We start from the raw sequence: 20153 nt of genomic DNA, 5'->3' as shown, positions 1-20153 counted from the left end.
CTAAATTAAACAATCCCCTTATTAAAATTTTTCCATGTCCACCGTCCCGAATTTTCATCGTCCCGTCCCGTCCCACTTCGTCCTCGCAACCAAACGCACCCTTATCCTATCTATATATTATATATGTAAACCTTGACTGATGATTTGTTTGTATATATATATATATATAACAATTACTTGGATAAAGTTTTTAACTCTACAGCCTGCAAAAAGTAAATAAAGTTTGCTAAAGAGAGAAGTGGCCCTGTAAATATCATGATTTCCATCAATACCATGCTCCAGCAGGGGTACTGACCGTATTGCCGGTATCTTTAATCTGTAATAAGAGCTTTTCAGAAAAAGCAAAATTCGTGATGAAAAATTGTTGATAGCTAAAGTTCCATGCTCTGGTAAGAGTAGACTTTCATTTATGCTCTGACAAATGCTGATGCCTGCTGAAATCTTTGAGGACCATCCCCTTCAGGATTTCCAATGATACACACAAAGGTTCTTTGACCGTGGGGATTTGAGGTCCAGTAATAAACCTGCTAAGAAATAGTAATCCCCTACTTTGTGCTAGGTATTTGACAGTTATGCTGCATGCTTATTTCTGCTAATATAGGCTGGTCTGCTATACTTCAGGAATGAACCCATGGTACTACTAAAAACAGAGTCAGCACAACTTTCTTGCATTCTCAAAATGCACAAAAGGGTTGGTTTAGTACATAGTAAACACCCATTGCCTAAGCTAACGGCTGCACTTTGTTTGCTCTCCAGAAAGCAAAGGCAAGCACATTTGCTATTGCTCCGAAACCCTACACCTTCTGCAAAAAGACCTCATGGGGCTGCCCTGCATCTGCATGGAGAGAGCATGCAAAACAAAACATTGCCCCTCCCTCCCCTGCATCTTTTTCCTACAAAACTTACCCTACCAAACTGGACATCAAAAGAAGAGGGAATATTAACCTTTGGAGTGATGATAGACACACCAGAGGTGTGAGGAGAGGCGGGGAGGGGCTTGTGGGCATGTGGCCATCATCCCCTGTTTGCAGCTTGTGTCCAAGCTGCCCTGCCTGCCTCCTCCAAAGAAGCTTCACCTCTGCAAGAAAACCACTAGGCATGCCCCCAAAAGAAAAGAAAAAAAAAAGAACAGTGTGCGTGGGCTGCTGGCTAGTGACCAAAAGGGAGTCTCCAAAGTTGCAATCAATCAGAATCAAGTTGTGTGGCACACACTAAATATCATGGTGTCACCTCAACAAGGCAACACCCATGCAAGCCATTATAGTGTCAAACATCTATCAAGCATCCCTCACATCATCCTTTCAATCTTAAAGCATCCATCCATCATCCATCTAATCCTACCCTACCCTATATATCCACCATGGGGTATGTCCATGCCATGGCATGGTATGATAGGATAGGAAGTTGCTGTGATGAAGACAGAAGACCTGGCCTGGACACTGGCCAGGCCTTGGGCTTCTTCAATTCCATGGAGTATACGCATGACGAGAGAGGGCTGAGGCGACAAGAATGACAAGGGGTCATTCCTCACACTCCCCTGGTTGGCTTGTGGGTGTACATCTTTTGCTTGTGGCATTCTTCTGTGGGCCTTCACATGCCAACAGCACCCCTACTACCACACTAGAGGAGCTGCTGCCTCTGCTGCAAACTACCTGTAGCAGCAAGTACCCTTGTCACCCTCCTCCTCAGCTTCCCCTACCAGCCTTCAGTCCCTCACTCTTGCACATCAAACAAACAATACCAGCCTTCAGTCCCTACTCTTTGCACATCAAACAAACAAGTGAAAGGCGTGCAGGAAGACCCCCTCTTTTACACATCTGGAACTTCAGTGCATCGATTTACTGGGTATCCTGCAGATATATGCACGTGTAAAATCGATTGGATTCGGCGATTCCATTTGCTCGCCAGCAAACAACTTAGTATGAACAAAGCTCATTTCACCAAAACTCGTAGCAGACAAAAACAAACAGGATTGCACAGGCAATTAGGGTTGAATAGTATGATCCAGATACATTAAACGACGAAAGAATTTAAACATTGGTACAAGAGAGGGAGGTGAGGTCAACAGCCAGCAACTTGCGTGCTTTAGTTTACAGGCAGGCAGCAGTAGAAAGAAAAGGGATGGAGGGTAAGTTGAAGAATTCCAATGATATACTTGTCAACCAAAGAATCTCAGCTCAAAGTCTTCACAGTTGCGGGTTCCCAAACAATTGTTGTACTCCAGTGTCATCAATGTAGAAGTAATAGTCCTGACTCACATAAGAAGACCCGTTAGTAAAGTTATTTAAGAGCATCCAACATTAGAAGATTTGAAATCTAATTCATCAAAACCAAATCTACAAAAGGATGCAGTGAGTTGTGCTCATTAACAAGGGTGACATTTTAGAATAATGGATGCATGGAGAAGACCAGATGAAATGCCCAAGCTAATGCGCTACATCAGGGATTTGAATTCAAGTTTCATTAAAACCGAAAAGGGTAAATGAATCCCTGATGAACCACAGTGTGTAGTAGATTATAGTAAACAAAACAAAACATGACAAGACAACCGCAGGCACGCACAATATATTAAATGGAAATCAACCAATAAAGTGAAGCTGGCATGTGGGCCCTAGGGCCACATGTCAGAAACTCATTGGTCATATGTCACTTCATCAAATCAGCTATCTTTCCAGTGTCACTGAGTAAAAACGAAATGAGCAAACATTTTTTTAATAGTTATACCTGCAGTTCAAAGGCAATCCAAAAGAATTTTTTGTAATGGCAATGAAACAAACAGATAGTATGGCAATCCAAAAATCAGTTGGTGAACTAAAATTCATTGAATGACAATAAACATAAATTGGCATTCCTGCAGATTTTTGCATCTTCAAGCACACAGTTTCAGTAACAGGCACTTAAATATTTGTGTTGTTCTAAGGTTCTCTCGACAATGATTAGTCCAGATAAGAAATGAAATTCTAAAGAGATGAATGCACAAAACTAAATTCTCTTGTTGATAAACTTGGCAAAGCTATCCATACAGCTGTACAATGGAACTAATGCAGTGCGTTCAAGCTTCTAGCCTCACATAGTTATGTATTACTGTGCACCAGCAAAATTCTGCCTATCTAGAGAAACATTCAGATCCCAAAAAGAAATAGAACTGTAGATCAGGCAACTTGCAACAGGACCATATTTTTGCAAAACAAAGCACCACAGAACCGCCTATTAACACCTTTATTTCATCAGTCACATGCTCAGTGCATCAGTCCAATATATCTAAAATCTGGTTCAGTTATATAATCAGAATTGACCTCCATGTTGAACTAGTGTACCCTCAGTACTAAGAACTACTATCCAATCACATTTGTAGGTGTCTATAGAAGTGGAATACTCATACCTCACTGAATGTATCAAATGAGGAAACAAACCATTCCGCTTTGCTTCCATGCACTTTAAGGATTTACCGGACTCAGATTAAAAAAAAAGTATGATGCATAAACTGGGCATTCCATCTGTTTCAAGACACCTTGAATCCATCATCCCACATTCATTCCATCTATAAGCCATGTCATGAAGGAATTTTGCGAATTGATACACCTATTTAACTGCTGTGCCAACTGCCAACAAATCTCTTAAATATTGAAAATAAACACTAATCAATGACCGTTTCGTTATCCCTAACTGAATAAATAGCATTTAGTGTAATATACACTAACCATTTAGGGTGACCAGATAATTTGTTAGAATTCACCATGTCAATAATTATCGAATAATGTAGATTCTTAAAAACATCTCTGAAGATAGCAGAATCAGGATACCAACCCAGTTTCACTTAACTAATGCAAACTTGCAAAGCTAATTGAAGAAAAGCCATAAAGCAATTAGCAGACTACCCCTGGTTTCAGGGAAAGACTCGTACATCCTATGTTCTATAAGTTTGAAGTCATACATGATGGCACTAGATATAAAATAGGAATGCTGCAGTAACCCTAGCAGTAAAAAAGATACTATTTTAACCAGTAGGGTATCAGGATACACGCACCAGAAAGTCATTGTGAACCTAGCTTCATATGTTCCAACATTGTTGCGACGCTAGCAGTGCTATCAACTTGCTGCATATCTACATTCATTTGATCCTTTTTGTTATCACTTCCACCGTTAATTCCATGCTGAAAAGAAGTAGCTGCACCCCCGTAACCAGCTCTGTATACAAAGTTAAGCCCTGGATACATTTGAGGATAGGTTCCATAGGCCGGAGGACGCCTTGGCATCATGCCAGGAACATTTGCCATCACACCTTGGCTTGGGTATCCACTCCCATAGTGATAGCCTCCCACAGCAAAATAAGGAGCAGGAAAGTAGGGCTGTGCGGGAACAGGTTGTGGCATGTAACCATTGTAAAGGCCATATCTAGCATTGTAAGGTTGGTATGCAGAACCTTCGTAGCCAGCAGGGCCCCTCCCACCAAAGGGCCGTGGACCACGGCCTCGACCATTACGGTAATACTGCTCATCCTTGGGGATAGCAATCTTGGCCTCTACCTTGGTTCCGTTCAAGGTATGAAAGCTTTCCCTCATCACCTTTCCCACTGCTTCCTCCGAATCAAAGGTGACAAAACCAAACCCCCTCGACCGGCTCGTCAAGCTGTCATAAATCACCACAACATCCGTCACAGTGCCAAAAGTCTCAAAGTAAGCCCGGAACTCCTCCTCAGTGATGTTATCCCTCAAACCGCCGATGAAGACCTTCTTTGAATCGTAGGTCACGTTGTTGCCGCTCTCCGCATTACCGTTCCCAGCAGGTGGCTGATTGTCCTGGTGCCCCTGACCCTGGCCGTGTTCAGGCTGCTGAGGCTGAGAGTTCTGCTCGCCCTGGTTCCGTGGAGCCCTTGTCCTGGCCCTCTTAACATCCACCTATACAAAAGAACCAAAAATCATGTGTAATTAATGGCACAGTCCACATCAAAGCGGAGACTTTATCAGAGCAAGCCAGTTGGCAGCAAAAGTAAAGCAATTATCTGAAACGGTCAGCCCACATGACACAATTATACGTCAGCCAGGCAGCTACACCTACTAACATCCAACTAATTTTCCAAAGTAAGACCCTGTGTACGAATTGAGCCCCAGATTCAGCAACATGGGGAGCACATGTCACAATCTACCAACGTCGTAAGCAAAACTAGTAAATCCACGCGTAATAGCAGGGACCAAGCTCGGCGCCACGCGCCACGGACCACGGGAACGCGAAATCAAGACCTCTATCTACCAGCGAACCGTACCGAGCGCAGATCGGGGACGAGTTCGGAACTCACCATCCGGCCGCAGATGAAGTGCCTGGGCTTGTCCCCGTCGCCGAGCGCGGCGGCCGCGTCGGCCTCGTCCTCGAACTCGACGAAGCCGAACCCGCGGCCGTGGCCCGTCTCCCTGTCCCGCATCACGATGACGGAGCGCACCTCCCCGTAGCGGGCGAAGTGCTCCCGCAGCTCGCCCTCCTGCGCGCCCGACGGGATGCCGCCCACGAAGAGCTTGCGGCTCTCCCCCGCCGCCCCCTCCTCGCCGGTCGCCGGACCAGAACCGCCCCCCTGCGCCGCCGCCATCGCCGACGAAGAAGGAGCGCTAGGGTTTTGGAGAGCAGAGGGAGAGGGGGGAAGCGAGAGACAAGGGTGGCTGGTGGCGGCCGCGGACGTGTGCGCGAGCCGAGTTAAATTTGATTTGTTGGGGGGAGGGGTTTAGCGAGGGGATGGACGGCTGGGATCGGGCGGAGCGGGGGCGCGGGCCGTCGGATCTGGGGATTAGGCCGACGGCGACGGGGTGGAGGAGGACTTGGACTTGGACCCCGGTGGTGGACTCGGCGAGTCCTCTGGGTTGGGGTGGAGAAGGAGAGGGACGCGTCCGTTGACCGCGGCGTGCGCGGCCTGGGTCGGCACGCTCCTCGGGTGCGATGACCCGGTGACGTGGTTGCCCCGTTTTTTGACTGGGTCAGTGACTGGTGGGGCCGGGGCGACAGCCAACTGCAGACAGCCTGGAGGCTCTCGGTGGGCTGGATTCCAGGCGGGCTTAATTGCAGGCCCACCTCATCGTTGGAGGCTCTCTCGTTCTTCGGCTGGATTGGATTCCGACCCACCTCATCATCTGCGAAACTTCGACGGGCGCACCGCACATCGGCTGGATTCCAGGCGGGCTTAATTGAAGGCTACCGTTCAGCTGGTTTCCAGGCGTCGGTCGGGTTCGTGAATAGCAGAATAGGGAAACAAATGTGCAACTTCCAGCTGCCCACCAAAAAGAAGACAAAGCAAACATGAATGGCTACCAAATCAAACTCCCTCCGAAACTTTATTTTTTTAAAAAAAAAACTTCCTTCGAAACTCGTCCCAGAAACAAATGTTCCACTTTTCACAATGCCATTTATTCAGCTTACCCTTCCTGGCACTTCGAAATATTTAGATTGCGATGCAAAAGTTTAAAAAAAATCTGGTTAATTAGCGCTCCCTTTTGGCTTGCCACCTCCATGCTTTTATCAACCATCTTTGACTGAAAACATAAAACCACATACAACTTTTTATTTTTATTGAAGACATAAAACCACACACAATTTTTTTTTCTGGAAAGGAAAACATAGATTCCACATAAAGGAGGGTAGTTACTAGTGCAATTGACAACTGTATGCCCGGCTAAAATGCCCAAAACTGCTATTTGACAACCCTCTTTGATTGAAGACATAAAACCACATACTATTTTTTATGAAAAAGAAAACAGAGATCCCACATAATCTTAGTTCCATGTTAACTGAGCCTAACATTAGCCAAACAGTAACAGAAACACGCCTGACATATTAAACTCAGATAGTATTTTCTAGTGGTATGGTCAGGATAATTTGACAAAGACAAACATAATTGATCACGATAACTTGAAACTTCAAATTTAAGCCACTTCAAGAAAATAAACCTTTTTGACAGTGGTAGCTCTAAGAAACAAACAGTAGCAGGTTCAGGATGATGGATTCATCCGCCTTGTAGGTCTTACTATCGAGCAGCAGCTCAGAGATTAGTAATCTTTGCTAACGATGACAACCTACGGTAATCTGAAAAGAATCTCATCTGAATTCCATGCCTGTTAAAAGATTTCCTATCTATTCACAAATGGCATAAGCTTTCTGCTCAAACTAAATTATGACTAGAATACTTGTATCCATACCGAATGTCATCATCTATGCATGAAGAGGATCATTGGCAAATATTTTGGGTATGGGACCATTGGCCCATTCCTGGAAAAGAGCAAACATGATAGCCCGATTGTATAAACAAAAAGTCTGAAACTTGACGACCCTTTTGAAGACATGAACCCAACACTGAGTGTCATGTTCATTCTTTCCAAGAAAGGGAAACAACAGAAGCTCCACATAGTTTTGGTTCCATGTAACTGAGTCAAACATTAACAAAAGAGAAGCTGAAACATGCCTGACATATTAAACAAAGACACAATTTCCAAATGATATGGTCAGGATAGCTCGACAAAGACAACCACATTTGTTCATAATGACTTGAACCAAGAAATGAACTTTTTGATAGTAGTAGCTCTTAAAGAAACCAACAGAAGCAGGCTCAAGATGGTGGATTCATCCATGTTGATAGGTCTTACTATTCAGCAGCACCTCAGAGATCAGTCAATCCTTTGCTACTGATGACAATCTACAGTGATCTGAAAAAGACACCAAGCACAAAACTCATAACCAACTGTCCAACTCCATTAAGATTTGATGGGCCATGTACTAGAACTAGTTCCAACTCAAAATTTTCAATTCAATGAGCTGAGCTTCAGCTTTGCCAGAAAACATATAAAGAAAATCTGAAGCAATGTAACCAGATAATATTATAGCGACAAGGTTGTTTTAAATTTAGCAGCCTCTGTTTTAGCCTAGTAGACACTTCATGCTTCATCAACTACTAGACCAATCAACGCCTCTAGCGAAAAGGAGAAATTTTATTCCAGGGGTAGTGATGCAGTTGGCCTGATTCCCATGGACTGCTCTATATAATAGCAAAAGGTTTTCAGGCAGCAAAGTAACCAGACCTGAGTCCAGAACTCACAAATAGTCGTAAACAAGAGGTGCCTTTTTATTTTATGGCAGCATAACCTTGACATCATTTTCCCAAGATTTTAGTAAAAGTGTAAAACATTTGAGTTCCACCTGTTAGAAGATGTTCTTCAATCTATTAACAAATTGTAAATGTTTGTGGTGAAACTACACATAACTTTAGTTCCCAGTAGATGAGTCGATCACTACCTAAACAGTAACTGAAAATATTGAACTGATATACAACTTTTTAACCACAATTGATCATAATAGTTTGGAGCAATTGTATGTAAACTGCTCAGCATAAAATAAATTAATTGATAGTACCAGTTCTCACTTCCGACAGGATACACGGTAACAGACTCAGAGATCAGTTCCTTTGCTAGAGATAACAATGCGCCGTGATCTAAAAAACCATGCACAAAACTTATATCCAACTCAGAATTCCACTTTGGTAGCTGCTATGTGCTAGTACTAATTCCAAATGTTACAAGACTGAGCTTGAAACATGAGCTTCATCTATGCCACAAAAAACAGAATTCTTTTACAAGAAAGTCTGAAGAATGATAACAGGTAACACCATATCAACAAGTCTGTAAGCACATTTAGCAATTCAAAAATATATGTTCTGTTTTCCAATGCCATATATTCAGTTTTCAATAGCATACACAAAATTGTCTTTGGCAATCTCTATAGATGAAGGTAAATAACAAACATTACTTACATTATGGCTGACAAGAACCAACTAACAAAACAAACATATCAAAGCTGTAAAGAAAATGCAGGACAACAGACAAGCAAGGGCTAGTATCATACCTGGAGTGTAGAAGCTCATGTAGGGTAGGATGCTGAAGTAGACCCCAGGCACATCAACCTTCCTCACCCGGCCTGACTTGAGCTCTATCATAAACAATCCAACACCTGTGCTGATGAAGATGACACCCACACCCTCTGCGGAGCCAACCACAAGTCGTTCATCACTGGAATCGGCAACAGGTATAATTTTCTCCAGATCGATGACCCTGCATTGTACCCATTCTGGAGCTCCTTGTGAATTCACCTTCCTTGACCACAGAAAAAGGTTGGAACCTCCAATGCAGGCAAACCCCAGTGAACTGTCCTCTGTCACCATGAGGGAAATCCGACTGCTATACACCACCAGTGATTGCGGGCTAATCATAGATAAGCAATTGTAGCTCCAGTCATACTTGACGATTGCATTACCCCTCCGAAGTGTGAAGTAGATTTCATCCCCGATAACGGCACCCCACCTAGGCTGCACATAGGGTGTGTAGTAGGATCTTTCTGTTGCACTTTGCTGATGCTTTACATAGGCTTCACAATCGTCGCCAAGAGATACCGGCACGCTCCACTCCCCTGTCTCCGATGAGTACGCGCTCACCTTAACGAGTTCGTCGTCGTCGTCGGTGGCGATGAAGACCACCCGGAAGAGTCCGCCGTGGCAGTCGAGGTGGTCGCAGCCGGGCACAGAGCAGAGCACCGCGGCGGAGTAGATTAGCCACGGGAATGAAGCCAGGCTCCGGCAGGCGCTGCTCGTCGCCGGTGACGGGGCCCCAGACGATGAAGTGCCAGTAGTCGTCCCCCACGTGGATGAGTACGCGGCCGTGGCGGCAGTCGAGGAGGCGCGTGCGGTGGCAGTTGGGGTAGGGGGGGAGGGGCGCCGCGGTGGTGGGGGCGAGGAGCTGGGGCGGATCTCCCTGGATGACCTGGAGCCTGTGGAGGAAGCCGAGCAGAGGCGGCGTCCGGTGGAAGGCGTGGTAGCGGCGGCGGAAGGCGGGGTTGCAGAGGGTGCGGAACCAGGGCTTGCAGACGAGGGCCGCAAGGAGGAGGTGCTCGGGCTCGTCGGGAGGGAGGCGGAGGAGGATCTCGCCGACGAGCTCGGGCATCAGCTCCGGCGGCGGCGGCGCCATGGTTCGGCCGGCGGCGAGGGTTCGGGGGAGCAGAGGCAGGCTCAGAGTGACACGGGCAGTCTACTTGGTTGGGTTCGACCCGTTCGAGTTGGACCAAGAAGAGCTTGGTGGGTTCACGCTGCCATTGCCAGCCTGGTTCACCATTTTTAAAAAAAAACTAAACTCACCATTTTTTTCACCAAAAGGTTTTATTTAATATTTTCACGGCAAAGTTTTAGCAGCCAAACCTTATGATAATAATTCTTAAAAAATAAAAACAAGTGGGTGCAACGGAACACAATATCTGACGCTGACACTGTTATCAAAATAACATGGACAATACCCGATGTTCAAATTCTAACAAAAAAACTGATATTAAAATTCTAAGATGTGGATCGGCATAAGCAACAGTGCAAGGTAATATCGCAAAAGCACATGAATAAAAAAAATTGTACAACCTTAACTCATTATTCAATGAAAACAATGCAAAAAACAATGCCTAGTGGTGTCATTGAAAAAGGGGCATCACAGCTCCCTAATAATTCAACCTTAACTCCTTATTCAAAGAAAACAAAACTGATATTCAAATTCTGATATTCAAATTCCTTAATAATTGATGCACCTTTGCTTATTCAGGTGGCTCCTCTTCCACTGAGCAAGGGCGTCACTGCTTGGGCTTGTTTGGTTGCTGCCTGGCGGGCAGCTCTTTGCCCAGGCAGCACCCTTACAACGTCTGAAATTGTTGCCTGGACTAAACAGCTAGAAAGGTCAAATCAAACAAGCCCTAACCAAATAAGCCCTAATAAGGGCCTGTTTGGATGGTGCCTGGCAGGAACCTTTCTGCCCAGCAGCAACACTAGCTGCAGGCATCCGATCGTTGCCTGCGCTAGGTTGAAAGCAAACAAGCCCTAAGTCATATATAGTGGTGTTCAACAGATGCTAATGCTTGGATCATCTCAAGCCCATTTTTAGGCAAGGATGAGGTTTCTTGTTAAACCAGAATGTTGTTGTTCTGAATTATGATACCCGTGGGACATGTCGATTTCTTGCTCTGATATGTTGTTTGTAGGCAAGAAGGGTGAGGTTCTTCTTAAACCAAAATGTTTGACCATCACTCACTGTTACTTTCACTCTTCAAGCCCTCAGATAGATTTCACAATTTTTTCTTTTTTTTTTGTCGAACTGCACAGTGAAACCATTGCTTAGCAGACCAGACCATGATGTTTCCACTTGTGCTACATGAACAGTCAAAGATGTAGTATGCCTCAACTCTCAGAAAATCTGCATATCCTTGCTTTCGTTCGATATAGCTGATTCAAGCACCAACAAAACATCTACTGAAATATTCCTAATAAACTGGACTGCCATACAACTTTCTGACAACAAGATTATGATCTATTTGACAAAAACAGCAACAACTAACCAAAATATGTCAGTCATATATAAGGGCGGGCAGGGACCCCCTTCGGAATGAACAACAGAGGACAAGCTCAATACACACAAGACGTAGGGTATTACGCAATCTAACTGCCCGAACCTATCTAAATCGTGTTCCTTGCGTCACCATCGACTCCTTGATTCTCGACGGCACCCACCGCACAAAAGACCACCTAGGGTACCCCCTAGGCGGGTTGCCGGTCTAAAACACCGACAGCTGGCGCGCCAGGTAGGGGGAGTCGCTGAGTTTCTCCACGCGAGATCGATGGCACCAGTCATCATCAAGCCCGCTTTCTCCTTTGAGACGGGCGCAACCTTCGTCTTCGGGTCTTGGCTTTGCATCGCTGACGGCGCTGGATCCTTTCAACATCGCATCATCGACAATCAGGAAAAGGAGCGTCTCGATGAGAATTTTCTTCAAGAAACAGAGAATCCCACCGAGAAAATCCAAAATTTCAACATCAACGACATCAAGTTCGACTACGGCTCGGACTCGACCTTGACTCAGACTAGCCCACACAGGCTGACGCCCAAGTTATCCCACAAGTCGATTTCAACTCAAAGTCGATTCCTGCACGGACTCCGCAACACAGCCGTGGTCCACCAAGGTTTCCTCACTCGAATCCAATCCGAACTCGAGTTAGTCAAGGACTGCGACTACGACTCGAACTACATCCAAGAGATCCCTTTATCAGGCCCAGCTCAAGGGTTAGTAATTACTTCAACTCCACAGGGAAGATTCATTTATTGGCCTGGGATGAAGCCATCTTGCCTAGCCCAAGATTATGAGTCACGCCTTGTCACTCATATAAACAACCTCCCGTATCAAGAGGGTATCCCGCTTACTTCAACACATGAGGAAGGAAGCACTACAGAGATTGCAACATCGAGCTCTGGAAGCTACTACCCGGACAGAGAAATTTTTGTCATTACATCACAAAACAATGACGCGGGCACTAGCCTCCAGAGAACTCCTCGACGGGTTACACAACTCGATGACATTTCACAAGACGAATCATCAGCTAACGCCCCGCAAGACGAAACTTCTGAACAGAGAAATCAAAGAAGAGCACGCAATGCTGCTTGAGCAGATCGTCGCCGACTACTAGCTACAAACATTCCTATCATAAACCTCGAAAGAGCATTCGACGCAGTGCAAGCTCGAGAGCACAACACTCCACTCACAGCAATTGCCTCAATCAATCTCATATCAACCCTCATACCTCATGATAGAGACAACGAGTTAACTTGCGGAACGGGGCAACGAGTTAATAGCACAGCTCGCAGAGCAAGCCTACAAACTACTCGACAAAGAATCTCCAATCCCATCTATTCCTCGCAACTCAGCCCACCAAGATGGCAGCAGAGACGTTGCAGTCCACGGTGGCCATCGCGAGGCTCCAAGAAACGGTAACAAAGTAGTCAACCAGCCAAGGCAACATAGCCAAATGCAAAATAGAGATGAACGTGAGGCCCCAAGGTGAAATAGGGACACAGGAGAGGCTAGCTGCACTAATTCCCAAAAGAGCCCTCACCACCGCAGCCAGGACGAGGGGGATCATCCCCGCTAGCCAGGATGTTGTGCTAGACCTAGCGGGCACGACCTCGAGCACCACTCACTGGGTTGTGCGTGTGCGGCTCAGAGCGTGCCGCTGGGCGCACCGGCGCAAGTGGTCGCTGGTCCTGCCGCCACCGCTGCAGCTCGTCGCCGTGCTCCTGTGCGCGCGCCAGGGCCTCCGCATGGTGATCCGGTGGGGTGTGAGTTTGCTGGGACTCCACCACCTCCGGTAGCTGTCCCGAGTGTCCATCATGGCACACTCCTAGGACAGAGGGTGGCTAGGTGCCATAATGTCGCCGATGCTAGAGCTGTCGCTCTCAATCTCTTCGTCACAGAGGTTGTGGAAGGAGGCGGGAGCGTAGTCCACCATTCCAACGAACTCGCATGGATGAGGAGGCAATGTCATGATCCTCCAGAGCCCCTGTGCGTACGCGTCCACGGGGGAGGTGAGATCGTAGGGGAACCAACCGCGCGACGAGCACAACGGAGACAATGGAGTCCCTTCGGAGAGCTGGTGAAATGTGTTGATCAGTGAATACATGATAGTGCCCACGTCACTCACCATGGGGTTCGAGCCCAGCACGAACTCGATGCGGAGCGCGAGCGCCTCAATGTCGAGATCGTCGAGCGGCGAGCGGTCGATAGAGGGAGCTCCTCCTCCCGGGGACATCGGGGTGACCACCTCCTCGCGGAGGCAAAGTACGCTGAGCTGGTCGGGAACGAAGTCCAGACTCCCGAAATGGAAGGTCTGGGATAGCGCGAAGATGGGTGGAACCCACATCCCACCGAGCGTGGGCGTTGGAAACTCCAACTAGCCAAAGAGAATCATGTCGCTCGAGCCCGCCATGCCGAAGGTGGCGGGAAGGTGGGCCATCCGATGACCTAAAACGCGAACACACAACGTCTTCTCCAAGGACGGTGCCAACTGTCGGTGCAAAATCTAGCCGACTAGTAAATATTGTAGTTTTGCCGTGCGTTAGATCGAATATGGCCTAGTATACAGTGACACAAGATTTATACTAGTTTGGGCAACGAGCCCTACATCCAGTCGGGTCAGTCGGTCGACTATATTCCTAAGCCCAGGTGCTCAAAGTTTGCAGTGGGGGTACAAACGAGTGAGGGATCAGAGGGGGTGTCCGAGACCCGGTCGTGCTCTGGTTCGAGAGGAGAAGAGTGACAAGGGGCTCAGGCGTGCGCTATGTGTTAGGAGAGAGTGTTCACATATGGAATGTGTTCAGACTTCCTCTCGTATGCGGAGGGCGTACAAGGGGACGGCCTTACAAGTCAAAGAGAGAGGGGGGGAAGAGTGTGCGGGCGTTGCCTAGTCTTGTCGAGGCCCATGTCGTCGGGTACGGTATGGCCGCCGTCCTCGGTCTCTGTTCATCTCGTCAGGCCACTCCGTTGTAGCGGGTAGGTTGCGGCAGCACTGTGCGGGCGTGCGCGAGGCGTGGTGTGGTGTGGTGTGGTATGGCCCTTTGTACGGTAGTTGACCTGGGTGCTTTCTCTTATCTGTTCCACTGCTCCCCTGACCCACACCAAGCAGGCTTCCCCGATTGGTTGCCCCGGTCGGCCTCGCAAAAAAAGCTCTCTATTTCCAAAGCTTACCTATTATTATTATTATTATTAATAAAGCTCTATTTCCTCGCAAAAAAATTAGGTTCTCGTGCCAACAACAATACTTGCAAAGCAACATTATGATGTAATAATCGAGTGGTCTGCCAATTATCTGAATATAAAGGTTGCCATGGCAGGAACCAGATTTAAGTCACAAGCGGCAAAATCATTTCAAATTATTTTCCTTTATATTAGTAATAATTCAAGTTTGTATTTATTTCTTGATCTTCAAAAATATTTAACACTAATCTTCTTATCATTAATAGTACTTAGAGTGTGGAAAAAAATCTTTGGCCTATATTTTTAGCCTGAAGATGAATCGTGCATCCAAATCTTTGTACTCGATAATTCTTTTTTAAACTTTATTTTGAGACATAGAATAGTTTTCTCAAAATCATTTCAAATTATTTTCCTTTATATTAGTAATAATCCAAGTTTGTATTTATTTCTTGATCTTCAAAAATATTTAACACTAATCTTCTTATCATTAATAGTACTTAGAGTGTGGAAAAAAATCTTTGGCCTATATTTTTAGCCTGAAGATGAACCGTGCATCCCAAATCTTTGTACTCGATAATTCTTTTTTAAACTTTATTTTGAGACGTAGAATAGTTTTCTCCTGTCAGGCTCATGAAATACGTTGAGGCCTTGAGGTTGAGGGTACCAGAATTGATAATGATTGTTGTATATCTATTGGTTCACATTTTAAAATATAGTATCATACCTAGCTTTGTTTAATTCAGAAACTATATTCATGTAATAAATATTGTTTTAAATATTCATCGTTATTTTCATATATTATTATTTTATTGGATGCTCCACTTATTGAAATATAAATATTTTATCGCTCGTAGCAACGACACGGACACGATGTATCAAAGAAACCCCCGGAAGGCCCAAAAGCCTACCCTAAAACCCACGCATCCGCCGCCGGCAGTCAACCACGAGCGCACCATGGCGCCGCCGTCGACGACGACGACGGAGCTGATCGACGACGTCACAGCCGAAATCCTCCTCCTCCTCCCACCGGACGAGCCCGAGCACCTCTTCCGCGCGGCCCTCGTCTGCAAGCCGTGGCTCCGCATCCTCTGCGACCCCGCCTTCCTCCGCCGCTACCGCGCCTACCACGGAGCCCCTCCCCTCCTCGGCTTCATCCACAGGTTCGCCGGGGACCTCGTCTCGCGTCTCGCTTCCACCACATCAGTCCCCGCCTTCACTCATCCGGGGTCTGACGGCCGCGGCGCGCGGGCCTTCGACTGCCGCCACGGCCGCGTCCTCATGTCGCAGGACGAGATCAGCGTGTATAATTTCCTCGTCTGGAATCCCGTCTCGGGCGACCGACGTCGCTGCGTGCCCGTGCCGGACATTGATTATTGGCTCTACTCCGCAGCGGTTCTCTGCGCCGCCGATGGCTGCGACCACCTCGACTGCCACGACGGCCCCTTCCGCTTGGTTTTGGCCGGCAGGGACACCAGATCGAATCTCATATGCGCGTGCGTGTACTCGTCGGAGACGTGCACGTGGAGCACACCGGTGTCTCTTGACAACAGCCGTGGTTTCCACGTCCGGTCTAGGCCTGGCGCCCTTGTGAATGATGAAATCTACTTCACATTTTCACGGGATGATGCAATTTTGAAGTATGATTGGGGCAATAACTGGTTATCTATGGTAAAGACACCGGTACCGCGGTCTAGGTACTATGGCTTTGCTGCCGTCATGACGATGGTGGATGGTTCTCTGGGCCTTGGCCGCGTTGAGGATTCTAGCCTTTATCTGTGGTCAAGGAAGGTGAATTCAGAGGGAGATGCGGAATGGATACTATGCAGGGTCATCGAGTTGGAGACAGTGATGCCCATTGCCAATCTCAGTCCTTATGGAGCAAATGTGGTTGCCTTTGCGGATGGTGTAGATGTCATCTTCTTGGGTACGAATGCAGGCTTATTCACGATTGAGCTTAAGTCAGGGCGGGTGAGGATGTTTGGTGAGTCTTGGCTCCACCTTAGCATCTTGCCCTACATGAGCTTCTACACTCCTGGTATCATGCCAACCCTTGCTTCGTATTGTCCTACGATTTCTTTGTAGCTTTCTTATGTTTTGCTTATTTAGCTGGTTCTGGTTTGTGAAAATTTGTAATAATGTGATTTGCAATAGGCGAATAATTAGGCAAAGGCAATTTTCGGTGTACTGGACCAAACTGGATATACTGCATTGTAAAATCGAACCTAATTTGAGTTGTGAAATTTGATTTGCTGAGGACCATGCTTTGGTGGAATTGTTAAATATGCGAATGAACTTGTTTGATCTATTATTATCAGTTACTTTGCTTCAGATTCTTTAGTTCTCAAAAATGTTATTTTCTGCCAGAATCTCAAGCTCATTCCAGATACCTTTGTATTTAGTTCTAGTACATATAGTTGATCAAATTGTAAATGCTGAGTTGGACAGTTTGTCATGAGTTTTGTGTATTGTATCTTTTCAGATCGTGGCACATTGTTATCGCTAGCGAGGACTCTCTAATCTCCAATGTGCTGCTCAACAGCAGTATGTTGCAAAATGGACAAAGCCATCATCTTGAGTCCGGTGCTGTTGGCTTCCTCCGGAGCTACTACTATCAAGTCGTTTATTTCCTGTTGAGTTCTGTAAGTACGGAAAGTGCTAGACATTAGGCTGGTTCTTGTTATCTTGTCAAATTCGTCCTCGTCAATACTGCCTGAAATTTATATCTCAGTTTTATATGTCAGGCATATACTTGGAAGTTGGAACTGGATATATTAGAGTTCTAGCTCAGCTTATGTGAATCACATTGTTTAGACACGTGAAGATCAATGTACGAAATAGCGGGCTATAGTGACGCTATAGCGGTTGATGCTAGCTGCCACCACAACAGTGTTGTACTAATTAGCGGGCTATAGCGAGCTATAGCGGTTGAGCACAACTCTACGCTAAATCACATAGCCTGCTATTTTGTACATTGGTGAAGATGCAGAATTAGCATGGAACTGAAAACCTACTAACAAATGCAGTGATATGATAATCATCTATCAAAATTTTCTTTTTGACAAAGATATATTGCATATTTGCATAGAGCTAGTCCAATGCCCGTGTATTACTAAACCATCTTTGTTCCAGCACAGCTTATGATCTGAAGTGGTTTATTTTCTGTTGGGCATTTTCTACCTTTATTCAGAGGATGTTAAGTAAGAAATAGAGGTTGTGTTTGTGATCTCAAGCCTATGAGCCTATATATGCTGATGGTCCCGATTATCTACAATTGGTGGCGGTGAAACCGTGAACCCCGGTTGTATAGTATTGGTTCTGTACTTCTGTAGTTCGATCCTGGTATCTAGACTCATGCTGGATTAAATCTTGTTTGTGGTAGCACTTGGTCGTCATGGATTCAGAACTTAGGTGAAGTAAGCTTGTGAGCTAAGTTTGCATCACCCGTGGAGTTTGCAATTACATCTTCAGGTGACGCGTCTTGTTTCCGAATCGGACTCAGAGTGATGTGTGGTGCTGTCCATGTGCAGGACCGCGAGTAGGGACTGCGAGCAGGGGCGTGTTTGGATCTAAATGAAGGGTAGAGCTCCTGACGTTTTCTTAAAAAAATAGTCGTTGGAGGTCTAATTGGTGTATAAAATGAACACATCCAAGTATTTCTGGACGTTGTTCACCTTTAGACCAAACCTGGTTGGTTGTTTTTTGGTTTGTCCAAAGTCAAATATTTTCATTTTTGATCTATCCATAAAAATAATTTTATTTCTAAAAGAGAAAAAAATTATAGTTGGTTTCACGACAGAGGGCTTAATGTTGTATCAATGTAGCAGCATGTACCAATTAAAAAAATATGTAGCAGCATGTTTCCTTCAATTTGTAACAAGTAATCTGGTATAATTTGTAATAAGAAATACCGAGATTCTAGAATTAAATAATGTTCTCCAATTTGTTTGTCCATAGGTTCAAAGGTATCCAATAAATTATTTCCTATCGAATTTAATGCTGGATTCATAGTTTCTTCAAAGATTCCCAAACATTTACTTTTATCTTTTTGACTCAGATTTTAAATGTGGTAATATCCGTTTGAGTAATCTTGGACATTAATATGTACTCATGCTCATCTCATATGATATAAATAGAATTGGGCCTTGCAAGCATGATATCCGAATGTAGTAGGATACAACATGAGCAATTCTTAGACTTAGAGAATGCCAACACCATGCTGGTACAAGATGACTATTAAAGTTATATTTCACATCCTGGTCTTTGGTTTAGTTTTTAGCATGTTCACAGCACATCAAACTTGGGGAGAGACAGATTGTTACGATCAGGGGCGGATCCAGAACAGGGCTGCGCTCGGGCTGAGCTGCTGATTCACGCCTCCTGGATCTCCTTTTCTCTAATTGAGATCATAATTTTTTTAGTTAAATATCACATATGTTAAAGGGGCTACATGGGCTCACCCCAGGCTGCAGCCCTGGCAGCTCGGACTCTAGATCCGCCCCTGGTTACGACGAGAAAGTATCAGTTTTGCACAAATGCCTGAAAACTCTCAAAATTGGGGATTTTGGGTCCATCCTAGTGTCCCTTGTACCCATGCTATGGAAGAGTCCAACATGACTTGCATTTGTACAATCCTCAGTACGAGAAGAAAATAAGTCCTTTTGAGCTTGTTCATCTTTCAGAAGTGTGCCACAAACCGGTGCCAGCTGGAACCCAATGCGGAAGTAAGTAGGCAATTCTATCATGTTCTTTTCTTAACAAATCTGTTTTGTACTATTTAAATATGGACAATATGTAATATATGTAACAAGAATTTTATTTCTCAGCTTATACAGTTCTACCACTACCACATACAGCACCAGGAGCACATTCATGGGAGGAAGAATGAAGGAAAATAAACATATACTTACCTAGCTTTTGTGCCATTTATTTTTGCATGGCAAGTCAAGAAGAAAATAAATGTGTCAGAATATATATATATGATGACCAGTTTTTGCCTACAGGTCATTTTAGGGCCTGTTTGGCTCCCCCTTGCTAAAGTTTAGCACCTGTCACATTGGATGTTTGATACTAATTAGGAGTATTAAGGGGGTGTTTGGATACGAGGTGTTAAACTTTAACAGTGTCACATCGGATGTTCGGATGCTAATTAGAAGAACTAAATATGAGCTAATTATAAAACTAATTGCAGAACCCTGTGCTAATTCGCGAGACGAATCTATTAAGCCTAATTAATCCATCATTAGCAAATGGTTACTGTAGCACCACATTGTCAAATCATGGACTAATTAGGCTTAATAGATTCGTCTCGCGAATTACACTCCATCTATGCAATAAGGTTGCATTGATGTGAAATCATACTATTTGCATTGCTCCTATTATGGTCCTCACATGCATCTTTTTCAGGTGAACTTTCTCATCCGTGGGGCCACATGGGAGCTGGAAAGGGTCTATTCAGAGATGTTCAAAGATAACTCTGACCGGACATGGAAAGTTCACGTACCTTGTTGGTGAAATCGTGTCTCACAACATGGAAAACACACTGATGTTAGAATCTTACTTACCAGCGTAAGGGATGC

At 45.3% G+C, this 20153-nt stretch overlaps 3 protein-coding genes across 3 annotated transcripts; 1 reads left to right on the top strand and 2 right to left on the bottom strand.

The window, feature by feature from the left end:
• Positions 1–1950: 1950 nt before the first annotated feature.
• LOC101771943 (RNA-binding protein 1) lies at positions 1951–5673 on the bottom strand. Its single transcript, XM_004955351.3, has 3 exons — positions 5297–5673; positions 4028–4898; positions 1951–2249 (listed from the first exon to the last, which is right to left on the bottom strand). Exons 1-2 carry the CDS (start codon positions 5579–5581, stop codon positions 4035–4037), a joined length of 1149 nt encoding a protein of 382 aa, XP_004955408.1. The 5' UTR covers positions 5582–5673; the 3' UTR covers positions 1951–2249; positions 4028–4034.
• A 1576-nt stretch (positions 5674–7249) lies between these two features.
• Positions 7250–9964, bottom strand: LOC101771546 (the record flags this gene model as incomplete). The annotated part of the gene is made up of 2 exons (XM_022824045.1): positions 7250–7682; positions 8875–9964. Coding segments are annotated over 2 exons (1125 nt in total), but the record flags the coding sequence as incomplete, so codon positions are not given.
• A 5567-nt stretch (positions 9965–15531) lies between these two features.
• Positions 15532–17094, top strand: LOC111256264. Its single transcript, XM_022823996.1, has 2 exons — positions 15532–16612; positions 17057–17094. Exons 1-2 carry the CDS (start codon positions 15532–15534, stop codon positions 17092–17094), a joined length of 1119 nt encoding a protein of 372 aa, XP_022679731.1.
• The last annotated feature ends 3059 nt before the right edge of the window (positions 17095–20153 follow it).

This window comes from Setaria italica, chromosome II, assembly GCF_000263155.2.
Source record: "Setaria italica strain Yugu1 chromosome II, Setaria_italica_v2.0, whole genome shotgun sequence".
Taxonomy (NCBI): domain Eukaryota; kingdom Viridiplantae; phylum Streptophyta; class Magnoliopsida; order Poales; family Poaceae; genus Setaria; species Setaria italica.
Note: the sequence above shows the minus strand (reverse complement) of the source record. Positions and strands in the feature narration are given on the sequence as shown.

Excerpts from the sequence above, each read along its gene's own strand:
- LOC101771943 (XM_004955351.3), bottom strand. The coding sequence starts at position 5,581 with ATGGCGGCGGCGCAGGGGGGCGGTTCTGGTCCGGCGACCGGCGAGGAG. Across the intron at positions 4,899-5,296 it reads ACTTCATCTGCGGCCGGATG|GTGGATGTTAAGAGGGCCAG; the intron begins GTGAGTTCCGAA and ends TCTTTTGTATAG.
- LOC111256264 (XM_022823996.1), top strand. The coding sequence starts at position 15,532 with ATGGCGCCGCCGTCGACGACGACGACGGAGCTGATCGACGACGTCACA. Across the intron at positions 16,613-17,056 it reads CATGAGCTTCTACACTCCTG|ATCGTGGCACATTGTTATCG; the intron begins GTATCATGCCAA and ends GTATCTTTTCAG.